The sequence below is a fragment of the Aspergillus sclerotioniger genome, assembly GCF_003184525.1.
Source record: "Aspergillus sclerotioniger CBS 115572 chromosome Unknown BO94scaffold_31, whole genome shotgun sequence".
Taxonomy (NCBI): domain Eukaryota; kingdom Fungi; phylum Ascomycota; class Eurotiomycetes; order Eurotiales; family Aspergillaceae; genus Aspergillus; species Aspergillus sclerotioniger.
Window position 1 is genome coordinate 101,397 of NW_020291021.1, and position 11,643 is coordinate 113,039.

The following is an 11,643-nucleotide window of genomic DNA, read 5'->3' on the forward strand; positions in this document are numbered from 1 at the left end:
GACACCAAAACAGGAGGTAAATATACAAAGAGTATGATGAAAGGATATTGCAATCAGGCAATTATGTTAGCAGAGAAATTTGCTGGTTTCTAGCCCGAAACTTCACAGATCACGCACAATGTACGTGGGTGTTTTTGGCGTGAAACAAGGCCAGTGGTTGTGTAGGATTATACTTCATCATGCACTGACGTTTGTTTCCTTGCCATCCAATACCTATAGATAGCTTGGAGAGTAGCAGCATGGGTATAAGCTCGGGACTGAGTATGGGACTATGTATAATACTCAGGAACTTTCTCATCATTCATCAAGTTGTAGATTTCGATGTTCATATCCTTTACGCCAGAACTCATTGCAATTTCACTATTCAGGGATGTTGGCATCAATGGCATTGGGTGTCTTTTGTAACAGAAGCTTCTTGCGCCGCACGTACTTGTAATATATACAACACCCACCAGATCCTAGAACAGATAGGATCTATTCCAACTTCTATCAGGAAGATGTGAGGGCTTTGATCTTTATGGATTCTAAGAATAAAAATGATCATGAGATACCCAATACGCTATATGAAGTGTTTATTTCCTATCGCATAGACTGCTACCCTTGGCCTTGAAGGGCCCCTACCAGGTGAAAACAGTGTGCCGAGGATGCTCTGAGATCACACTGAGCAACTAGGTATTAACAAAAACAAGAATACAACCTTCATGACACCACTTATACTAGCTAAATGTGGGATCCTTTATTGGGAAGTAATGTCAGTGAATGGATGTCAGTCACCGGGGTGCCAGTGATAAACACGGTCCTGACTTGATCCCATCTTCGATCCCCACAGTCTTCTCTCTTTCTCTCTCTCTCTCATCTCTACGAAGACAGGCAAGCTATCGACTCAGTATTGAGATAAACGTCACCCTAAACTCTGACTGTTTTAAAACAAGTGTCTTGTTTTTGATGTGAGAGACAGACTTCGCCACGATGAGTGGCAAGTCAATCTCGAACCTGCCATGGTGAGCCCTCCAAGTTCATCCCCAAAGACAATTCTCTGACCCGATCATTGCCTTGGTAGCGATGACCCCCAATGCTTCTGTCACCTTCGTCCCCCTAAGCCTTTTCCAAAAATTGAAGCCGTGTTGTCTGGCTCGGAGCCCGATCAAGTCCGCGAGTTGCATCAGCCAAATGCGCAGCTCGATGTTGCCTTCGATGTGGTCGGAAATACAATGACATTGAATGAATGCGTCTTTGATCCTTCGAGGCCTAAGATCGCATACTCTGTCGGTCTGATAATCAAGGCCGCAAACGTTCACTTCTTGAACCTCGAAGGGCTTCCGGATCACTCGCTGCTTCTTTCTCTAAGAATTCGTCGTTCAGCATGTGCCGTGAGAGGCAACAAGATGATTCTGAAGGAAAAGTTCAATGGATACTTTCCTGATCCTCCATATAGCCGTCTGTTCAACGATCTGTTCGAGTGTCGTTGGCCCGACAAGACTCTTCAGATCCGCTTGCCTGAGGAGAGATGCCGGCGCTGGAAGACTGTGGCATTGATCCTAAAGACTTTCAAGCAGATCACACCAGACAGCTATTGCCATATGGCGAACATGATGTTTACTCCCCGCGTGGGAGGTTTAGATGTGCGCCAGACCAAAAAGGACATCAAGGCACAGCTTGAAAAGGCCAATCATGAGCGACGGAAGAACCCTGTATCGTCTGAATACATGGTCACCGTCAATGACGAGGAGAAAATCGAGAGGATCAATCACGCATACGAGGTTCATCTTCTCGCTTTTATCTACAGCTCATCGCCGTTCACGCCTCCACAGTACTTTTAAGGTATTCGGAGGCTATCAGAACCCAGACTGGAAGCGTCCATAATACAAGATCGCGATTCTGTTTCTAAGATCAGCAAGATACTGGAATTATTGGTAGCAAACGGTACAGGGAGCAGGTATTTGGTGCTCGGTTAACAGTCTCTTTCCGGTGGCAGGAGAATTCGGCGAGATCGCAATAAGTGTAAGCATTCTAGCGTTCGGCTCAAGTTTCTACTACATCAGATACGAAGTCATGGGATACGAGGTCATGTCAGGGGATATCGGGTGATGTAAATAAGATGAGATAAACTGATAACTTAATTCAACGAGCAAACCTTCATCACAAGTCGAGGTCAAAGTAGATTGATCAGTATTTTATGTGGAGAGACGTGCCTGTGCTGCGACGGGTTTATGTGTGTGTTGGACAGGCATTTGGTGTGACAGCAAATGCAGGCAGACATGAATAGAGTTCTTCTTGGCGGTGAGGCCTCCCTTCCCCTGGCATGGTCTCTCACGGCATGCAACTAGGTTACACTGCCAATCTCAATAGTCCCAAACTCGAGACTGGTTCTTTGAGTTCAAGAAATTTGATGGCACACAGGTGAGATTATCTCTGGTCCCATATATAACTCTTCAGTGGAAGAACTCTGTTGCTAATCTTGAGTGGCCAGGTACTTGTTCCTTAACTCCCAACTATTCTGGATGTTCTAGGCAAGATAGGAGGTTGTGCAATCTCCTTGCTTTCCACATCTTGGGTACCTGATGAAGAGATTCTTCTTTCAAAATAACAAATTATCGCGCCTGAATGACAGCACTGTCTGCCTCGAGAATCCCAGCAAAGATGAATGCATTCACCTTCAACAGAGAATAAGTCTGGGCCTGGACCGAGAACCATATTGAATGCAACCAACCGCGCAATGTCCTGGCTGCAAGACCGCTTTCTCTAAGTAGATAGATATTTCTCTACCGCCGGGGTAACCCTTGCATGCGACAGGGGTGGCTAACGTGCTGCAATTACACATGCCCTGACACCAACTAATAGAACTTGTTCCTGGACTGCCCTCTTCCCCGCAGGATATTGCGTCATGTGTGTAGTCTGCTGCTGCGGTATTGGCTTGCATGTGGTCGATAAATGAAGGTGTCAGCCAGCTTATAGCACAATTATCTGAATTAATGTGCTGGCTGTCGAGAATTCGTTTCCATGGAACAGATGCATCACCACCTGCTCCATGGGTAAGGGGTAGTTGGCTACAGCAGGTCAAGTCCTCAGGGCCCTACTGCTACATATGTACAATGCGAGCTAGCTTCCCCTTGACAATGGGCCCCGATCCATTTCCCCGTGAAAACCTCCCATCCAGCCACTGCATGTAGCTCCTGTCAGTGTCATTCAAATGCACACTGCTGCCCAGGGCTTGAGTGCTCCATGACGCTTTTCCTTCTTGCTTTTTCCTTCTGACTCAAGTTCACATTATGCTGGATTGTGCTGTGAGCCGAACCTGCCCTTATCATTTGGCTTTCGCTCTTTAAGATGCATTAGCATCTAATTGTTCAACTCCACGCCCCTCGTTTAACATCATATTTGTACACAACAAAAGATTACTTCACTCCAATATAGTCACTCATTTGCAAGAGTCGGTAAAATTGGCCACCGATCATTCTTGGAGTCGCTCACTCGTTTAACCATAAAACTCACTATTTGCCTATGACAAGCCAGTGAAGACCAGACTTGCAAGTACCCCAGCGGCTGACTTCTTCGATCTGCTCTCATTTTCAGGACGGACACCACTGATAGTATGCCGCTCTCTCCGTGGTTTCTACGATGGCTCTGCATCCTCTCAACTTTCGCTCCAGCATTGGCAGCAACCACCGACGCCTGGGCCACACGGTCGATCTACCAGACCATGACCGACCGATTTGCGCGCACCGATGGATTAACCACTTCTCCTTGCAACACCACAGACGGGCTATACTGCGGGGGAACATGGCGAGGCATGATTAAGCAACTCGACTACATTGAAGGAATGGGATTCGATGCAGTCATGATATCCCCTATCGTCAAGAACATCGAAGGAAGGGTCTCCTATGGCGAAGCCTACCATGGCTATTGGCCAGAGGATCTATACTCGCTGAATCCGCATTTCGGAACCAAACAAGATCTCCTCGACTTGAGCAAGGCGCTTCACGATCGCGACATGTATCTCATGATGGACACCGTCATTAACAACATGGCATACATAACCAACGGCTCTGATCTCAGTACCAGCATTGACTACTCCATTTTCACTCCTTTCAACGACTCCAAGTACTACCACCCCTACTGTCCCATCACCGACTACAACAACTACCCACTGGCGCAGGCCTGCTGGACCGGCGACGATATCGTTGCGCTCCCCGACCTCAAGACCGAAGATCCCTCCGTCCAAAAAATCCTCAACACCTGGATCCAAGAGATCATGGCCAACTACTCCATCGACGGACTCCGCCTCGACGCTGCCAAACACGTCACCCCCAGCTTCCTTCCCATCTTCCAAAAGGCCGCAAACAACTCCTTCATCACCGGCGAAGTCTACGACCAGTCTGTCGACACTATCTGCGACTATCAAGCCCACTACCTGCCCAGTGTTCCCAACTACCCAGTCTACTTTGCGCTCCTAGACGCCTTCACGCGCGGAAACACATCCACGCTTCCCAACCTCATCCAAGTCATGAAACACTCCTGTCCCAACGTCACGACCTTAACGAGCTTCTCCGAGAACCACGACGTCGCACGCTTCGCCAGTCTAGTCCCCGACATGAACGTAAGCCTCCCCCCATCCCCTTTCCTCCAAACACCACCTAATACAATACAATCTAGCTCGCCAAAAACCTCCTGACCTACACCCTCCTCTCCGACGGAATCCCCATGATCTACCAAGGCCAAGAACAACACCTAAATGGGGCCTACGACCCCCTAAACCGCGAAGCCTTGTGGCTCTCATCCTATGACACATCCACCCCACTATATCAACACATCCGCACGCTCAACCGGCTCCGCAAACACGTCCACCAAGTTGATCCCAGTTACCTGGCGACACAGTCTGTCCCTATCTACCGTGGCTCTAGCGAGATGGGCTTCCGGAAGGGAAAAGTGGTGATGATGTTGTCAACCCAGGGAACGAAAAGCGGAAAGTACACAGTGCGCTTAGTGAATGGGTATCAACCCGGTGTTGTAGTTATGGAGGTGGTAACGTGTGGGAATTATACGGTTAATGAGAGGGGGGAGGTGTGGTTGGATATGGAGAGGGGGGAACCGAGAGTGTTGTTTCCTGTGGAGATGATGGAGGGGAGTGGGGTTTGTGGGTTTGATGTGAGGAATGTTGGGGTAAATGGGGATGTTTCTGGGGGAAGTAAGGGTGGGTTGATGGTATGGTGGTGGTGGTATGTTTTGGGGATGTGGCTGGTGGGTTGGGGGGTTGTATGAAGTGGGAGTGCACTTCGGTTGGATATAAAGACTAGTAAATAATATGATTATGGTTATGATGATATACTGTAGCTAGAGATATACGGGTAGGTAAGGACATGTTGAGCATCTACGAAAATTCAAGTATGTCATAATGATGGATTCAAGAGCGGAGATTAATTAGTATCCACCTCTAGAGAATTAACATACAGAAATTCCATCGGATTTCTGTAGTTATCGTCGGGAGCTGCGTGGCTGACTCACTGGCTATCGGCGCGGAGAGCTAGAGTAGCTGATGGGTGCCTTTCATCTTCCCATAAACAGGCTAAATTATTTGGTGGAAACCATGCAGAAATACTAATACAAACGGTTTTCTCAAAAAACAAAAGCACCACTTTGTTTCAGATTATCATCGTGTTCGAGATCGTGCATATCCGGGTATTGAGAGGGGTTCATGCACTTGTATGCCCTGGTGCTAGACCGGGGCTGTCCAAGATGCATGAATGCAAAATGCGTTTAGCGGCGGTTGTTGTTGCGCATGCCCAGAATCTGGACCATACGGACGAAGATGTTAATGAAGTCCAGCTCAAGGCTGATGGCCTCGTTGACAACGTCCTTGCGGACCAGGCCTCTCTCGGCCATGCGGGCGTGGTGAAGGATCTTCTGGACGTCGTAGAGGGTGAAACCACCGAAGACGGCGAGACCACCGTACAGCCAGATCTTCTCGGACCACATCAGAGCGCGGGTAGCAGTGGCGGGGAGGACGAGAGGAGCGAAACCGGAGAGAGCAACGATAGTCACACCAGCGAGCAGAGGAGCACCCAGGTACATGTACTTCTCCTGCTTAGCGGTGGCACCGACGAAAGCGATCGAACCCATCATTCCAACGGTGTAGAGACCGGCACGAGCAAGGATAGCCGGGTTCATGAACATGAGAGGAGACAGGAGTGCGGCTTGGGTGATGTTGAAAGCTGTCCAAAGACCGTACTTCACAACGTAGCTAATTCAGAAGTCAGTAACTTCGTCCTTACATTGAATTGAAGACGAGGGCAGGCGCAAGTACTTACTTGTCAGGAGAAGTGTACAAAGTGCCATACATGGTGCCAACGCTGGCAACCAGACCGAGACCAATAACAGCCCAGGGGCTGGCAGCCATCAAGCGGTAAGACCATCCATTCATGTGCAGAGCCCGAGCAGCGATACCGATGATACCAACACCAAGTCCAGTGTGCAAGAACGTCTCGTTCAGGAAGCTGCGCTCAAACGGGGGCATGCCGCCATCTTCTCTGGTTTCGCGGTTGAAGATCAGGTTCGTTGCGAGGATAGTACCACCGACGATGGTGGCTCCGTAGAGCAGTTTCTGAGTGAGGTTGCCACCCTGGACATTGTAGGAAGGCTGCATGTAGGTGCGGCGGAAAGCATTCTGGAAGGTCTGACGGGACTTTGCGAAGATGGAGACGGGACCGGTAGGCTTGGGCTGAGACGGCTTGAAGGGCGTGTTGTGGATAAAACGAGCGCTGTTAGCGGGTTTGGAGATTTGCCGGAGCGCCGTCGGAACGGCGAACGGGCGTCGCATGAAGAACGCCATGACGGTGAGGATGAAGTGAGGTTGATGGAGATGAGGAGAGCTGGAGGGCGGCGGAAGGACGGCTTAAGAATGATATCAGTCAGCCACCGCTGGCTGCTACGGTCGCCCGAACGTTCGAGAAGTGAAGTCACGTGGGAGCTGCGCCCAATGAGTCAGCATCACCGCCCTCGGCGATAAGTTGGCGGGGGAGGGGGGATTTAGGACTTAACGGACTTGCACGGCCACCCTGCAATTGTCATCCAATCTACACTCCCGTACGCTCTTCTAATCCCTTCTCGTCAGTTCTCCCGGAATTGTCTTGCCATCGTGCCGTCTACCACCATGTCTCCGCCTTTACTCGACACCATTCACCTGGCGCATCTGCCTCCTTCGATGCCCGTGCACGTCGCTCTATATCGGGATGTGCAGAATGCTCCCTACCTTCGCCAGCAGCTGATGTCGGCCAATGCTGATTTCGAGTATGCATTCATCGATGCAAGTACGGTATGGGATCAAATCCTTCGCAGCTGAGCAGTTGGTGTGTCTAACAACGCCGCAGGTCCTGTCCAGAACCCATCTTCTCTCTGCAGTCTTCAGAGCAGTCAATGATTTCATGAACGGGCGCCTCAAGTCTCGGAATGTGCACTCCGAGATTGTCTTTTCGCTAAGCCCTGCGACGAACGTACGTCTACACGCAGCTAATGTCTGAGGTCATGAGCTATGCTGACCACATATAGATCGCTGAGTCTTTCCGCAAGTTCGGCATCACTGATGCGACCAAAGACCTGCTGGTAGTCAAGGTTTCTGTGACGCCAGAGATTACTCACGAATCGGTAGCAGCCCACCTCGGAGAACATGTCGAGGGATCTCCCGTGCCATTTGACGATGAAACGCTGTCGACGATTTCCGATATTGCAAAGATCAAGAAGGCCTACAAGTTGGGAGCGCTGAATACTGCGCCGCCGAACCAAGCAAACGGCACGCACGATAGCGGCATGCGAAGGCTAGAACTATCTGTCTTGGGAGCAATTGCCCTGCGTGGAGCGACTTGAACAAGAGAAGTTTAGATCTGGAAGCCACCTCTCACCCCCCGAGCTTGCTGCCTTGGATGCTCGGTTCCCTGGAAAGCAGGCCGACTACAGTTGCAGGATGTCTGCTCTACCCGATCGTCAATACTGCAGTCTTGAGTACCGGACCAACCCCTTTCTAAGAGGGCATCTTATGGGCGGACGAAATCCCGTGGTCAGACGCACCTAAGCAGGACACATATAGAAATCGTGATCTCATGTATATAGAGAGTCAAGGTCACCATAGATATAGTTCGTGCAGAGCACTGAACTATGGCCTCTGTTTATTTACCTCACCCAATCCGCCATCAAAACGCTCACCTTACCGAAAGTCTCCTAACCGTACAGCTTCAAGGAAACGTAGATAGCTTCCAGGACTAATGTTGAGAGATATGATGAAATGCGGGCGGTTGCCCTGCCCACCGCGGTGTATTTCCCAAAGCGGCAATTCTGCAACTTTGCCAAGGCCCGGCGAATCTCTCCGCATCGTCGCGACTTAGTCTAGCCATCGTCCGGGGGCATGCATAGCACCATGGCTCACTAGTGCAGGGGGCCTTTCTTAGCGCACTGCATGACCAGGGACAGAATGCGCTAATGTCGACCTGCTAATCGCCTGGATTTTCGTTGCGATTCGCCACCATGGCCATCACCACGGAGGTCCTAATCCTTTCCTCCTCGCCGGAGCACAATCCTGTTCGTACGCCAGCACCACCTGCGTACAATCCCGAGAAGCTATTCGGGCTGTCTCCGATTGACACCTCCACGACACCGCTACAGTCTCCATCGGAGCTGTTTCAGCCTCCGACGCACTCCAGATTTTTCAAGATCAAAAAACAGGTCGATGGACCATACCAGAAGAAAGTCAACAAGACGCCTAATACCTCGACCAATGATGAGTCAGCTGTGCTAGCGATCGACGGAGAACCTGTCGCAGAGAAACCGAAGCGAAGGGGTAGACCGAGGAAAGAGCTGACGAAAGCTCCTGGGGAGTCGGAGCCTATTGTCGCGGGCAAGAAAAAGGACGCTTCGAAAAAGTCAACAACAGGCGCCCCGAAGAAACGCGAAACGACAACGAAGCGCTCGACACCGGCAAACAGAACTATTTCAGGAAGGATTGCGAAGGCAGGCAGTTCACAGCCCAAGGGAGCCAAAGAGCAGGATAATTGCCCATCAACGCCGCGGGCTTCCTCAGCACCGAAGGCTACCGAAGCGCTCGAATGGGATGACGATGGCCTACAGCTAGAACAAGCAATGGCGAGGAGACTGGACTGGACGCCCACACAAAATAAGACCAAGCAGATCATTGAGTTGGATGGCAGGCCAGGGTCGGATGACAATGGGAGTGGTTTCGGTAACTTGCTCTCTGAATATGGCTTCAATGGGGCTACTGCTCCTGCAAGCGACTATGTGGCTTCCGAGGATGGCGGGCCAACAAAACGGAGGCGAATAGAGGTATGACTCGTGATGCTTTCAGGATTGGGCCAATACTCACTCTGAGCAGCTAGTTGATCCTGGAGTATATCCTGCTCCTAAGCAAAGCGCTATCAACATCGATGGAAAGAACAACACAGGGAATGAGCCTCATAATCCAACATCAGCTGCGCAGAAGAAACCAAAGAAGCGTGCCACTAAATTTACCACACTCACTGCCCGCGTGACAGCGAAGTATCTCAACGAATCTGCAGAAAGCTCGGATATTGTGGACGAAGGAACTACAACCGTTGAAGGTAATTCGACAACAAAGCCCAGGGGTTCAAGGTCCAAGAAAAAGGGCCAACAAAGCTCGAAGTCCCGTGGACCCGAATTCGTGGTACTCTCTCCTGAAGAAGCCGCCAAGTCCCTTGAAGACCAGGAGCTTATATTTGGAACATGCAGCCAGCTGGAGCGGGAGGACTCTCCTATAACAATACGAGAGTTGCAGGCAGCAATTCATGAGTCAGAACAGAGTATGATGTCGGAAGTCAATGGCCGTCCCTACCAGGGGTTGAGCAAGGGAACCTCATCTGCGGTATCGCGTTTCACAGGCTCAGGAAACTTATGGTCCGTTGCATCTCGTGATGTCGACGGCTCACTAATGCAGGTGGAAGTCGTGGACTTGTTGGATTCACCTGATAGATCCGACCCTGTCGCTTTGGGCGAACACCTCAGCAAAGACAGAACAGATACTGCGACTGAATGTAATGGCAGCCCCAGCAACCCTATCCAGAAGGATATCGGCGAGCCAGAAGCTACTTCGACCGTGTGCGATGAACCGTCTACTTTACCTACTCAGCCCACACAGACAGGGAATAAGAGTACTGAAAACACTACTTCGCAAGCACCAAAGCCCCGCCCTCGGATGCCACAGTATAGCGACTTCACAGATGCCCAGCTATCGAAGCAGATTGCCAAATACGGGTTCAAGCCGATCAAGGGCCGGAAAAGGATGATCGAACTGCTCCAAAAATGCTGGGAGGCGAAGAACGGCATAAGCTCGCAACCAAACGATGAGAATCCCCAGCAACACCCGCCTGCTGATAAAGTGTCGGAAGCCGTTCCTTCACCGTCGAAACCAAACCATAGAACAACAGGAAAAAACACCGCACGGAAAACCAATACAAACTCAAGGGGCAAAGCTCAATCCCGCACGCCGTCAACGATAACAGAAGATGCTCCCTCAGCAATGGCCGTCAATAGCAAGAAAACCACTTCCCTTCCACCTTCAACGTCACTGAGCAACACCCCAAAACCAAAACCTACACAAACTCCCAGCAAGACACCAAAATATTCATTCGCAGACGTAGAAGAAATCGAAGACTCAGAAGACGAAGCAGTCCCCTCCCCTAGCCGCCTTCAGAACCGACTCCTCCAACACACCACCACAATACCCAAGCCCTCTCTCCCCACCTCCCACCTACCATCCAGTCCCAGCCGCCTCACCTCCAGAACCAATTCCACACACATCACCACAACGTCAACAGAAAACAACCCTCTCCCAAACCTCTCCGACCAAATCACCAAAGCCATCCGCGCACAGCCCCGATTAACAGCCCCCCGACCCGGACCCACCTGGCACGAGAAAATCCTCATGTACGACCCAATCCCACTCGAAGAATTCACGACATGGTTAAACACAGAGGGCTTGAGCCTCATCAACGAGGACCGCGAAGTCGGCGCCGGCTTCGTACGAAGATGGTGCGAAAGCAAAGGTATTTGTTGCTGCTATCGACCCAAGAAAAAGGACGATTCAAAATAAGATGCCGGCCATCTCTACATTGAGTACGAAGCAAACATAGCATCTTATTCTTTGGATATCAGTTATTGTGTTGGGTATAAAATAAAACGATGAATAGGAAGGGAAGGGGGGTATGGTGCTAGTGTACTAGTAGTTTGATTTGGAGTTGATCTCGGCCGGCTTAGGGCTTGGTGGTTGGTGGTTGGGTTATTCTGGACTTCTTCCGTTTGTACGGTACTTATTTGGCTTCTTGTATACCCCACAACTTTCTACTTCTAACAATCCTATAAGAATACTTTTTTGAAAAGACACGGTACGGAATATACGAAGATAAGTAAGAAAACCTTTCTTCTATTTTTCTGAACCCTTTTTGGTTTTTTTTTTTCTTCTCTTTGGTCTCAAGAGAAGCCGCCGACAAAAGGGGGAGGGTATATACACAAGGCTTGCCCTTTCATTAGATTTCAAACTCAATCCAATGCAAACAATCAGTCAAATAACACCAGCATTAACAATTAGTAACAATCAACATAACTTTTCTTGAGAGAAGAAAACAAAAA

The 11,643-nt window shown here is 50.0% G+C and overlaps 5 protein-coding genes across 5 annotated transcripts; 4 read left to right on the forward strand and 1 right to left on the reverse strand.

Annotated features, from left to right (window-relative positions):
* Window positions 1-969: 969 nt before the first annotated feature.
* Window positions 970-1,820, forward strand: BO94DRAFT_559775 (uncharacterized protein; the record flags this gene model as incomplete). The annotated part of the gene is made up of 2 exons (XM_025614098.1): window positions 970-1,001; window positions 1,061-1,820. 2 exons carry the CDS (start codon window positions 970-972, stop codon window positions 1,818-1,820), a joined length of 792 nt encoding a protein of 263 aa, XP_025463531.1.
* A 1,880-nt stretch (window positions 1,821-3,700) lies between these two features.
* On the forward strand, window positions 3,701-5,259 carry BO94DRAFT_607293 (alpha-amylase; the record flags this gene model as incomplete). Its single annotated transcript, XM_025616537.1, has 2 exons — window positions 3,701-4,597; window positions 4,654-5,259. The coding sequence occupies 2 exons, from the start codon at window positions 3,701-3,703 to the stop codon at window positions 5,257-5,259; spliced, it is 1,503 nt and encodes a 500-aa protein (XP_025463532.1).
* Window positions 5,260-5,429: 170 nt separating this feature from the next.
* BO94DRAFT_500276 (Bax Inhibitor family protein) lies at window positions 5,430-6,835 on the reverse strand. The gene is made up of 2 exons (XM_025609410.1): window positions 6,306-6,835; window positions 5,430-6,238 (listed from the first exon to the last, which is right to left on the reverse strand). The coding sequence occupies exons 1-2, from the start codon at window positions 6,824-6,826 to the stop codon at window positions 5,755-5,757; spliced, it is 1,005 nt and encodes a 334-aa protein (XP_025463533.1). The 5' UTR covers window positions 6,827-6,835; the 3' UTR covers window positions 5,430-5,754.
* Window positions 6,836-7,032: 197 nt separating this feature from the next.
* On the forward strand, window positions 7,033-8,200 carry BO94DRAFT_524689 (EKC/KEOPS complex subunit CGI121/TPRKB). Its single transcript, XM_025610283.1, has 3 exons — window positions 7,033-7,309; window positions 7,365-7,487; window positions 7,543-8,200. The coding sequence occupies exons 1-3, from the start codon at window positions 7,148-7,150 to the stop codon at window positions 7,855-7,857; spliced, it is 600 nt and encodes a 199-aa protein (XP_025463534.1). The 5' UTR covers window positions 7,033-7,147; the 3' UTR covers window positions 7,858-8,200.
* A 260-nt stretch (window positions 8,201-8,460) lies between these two features.
* slx4 lies at window positions 8,461-11,371 on the forward strand. The gene is made up of 2 exons (XM_025612570.1): window positions 8,461-9,324; window positions 9,374-11,371. The coding sequence occupies exons 1-2, from the start codon at window positions 8,512-8,514 to the stop codon at window positions 11,105-11,107; spliced, it is 2,547 nt and encodes an 848-aa protein (XP_025463535.1). The 5' UTR covers window positions 8,461-8,511; the 3' UTR covers window positions 11,108-11,371.
* The last annotated feature ends 272 nt before the right edge of the window (window positions 11,372-11,643 follow it).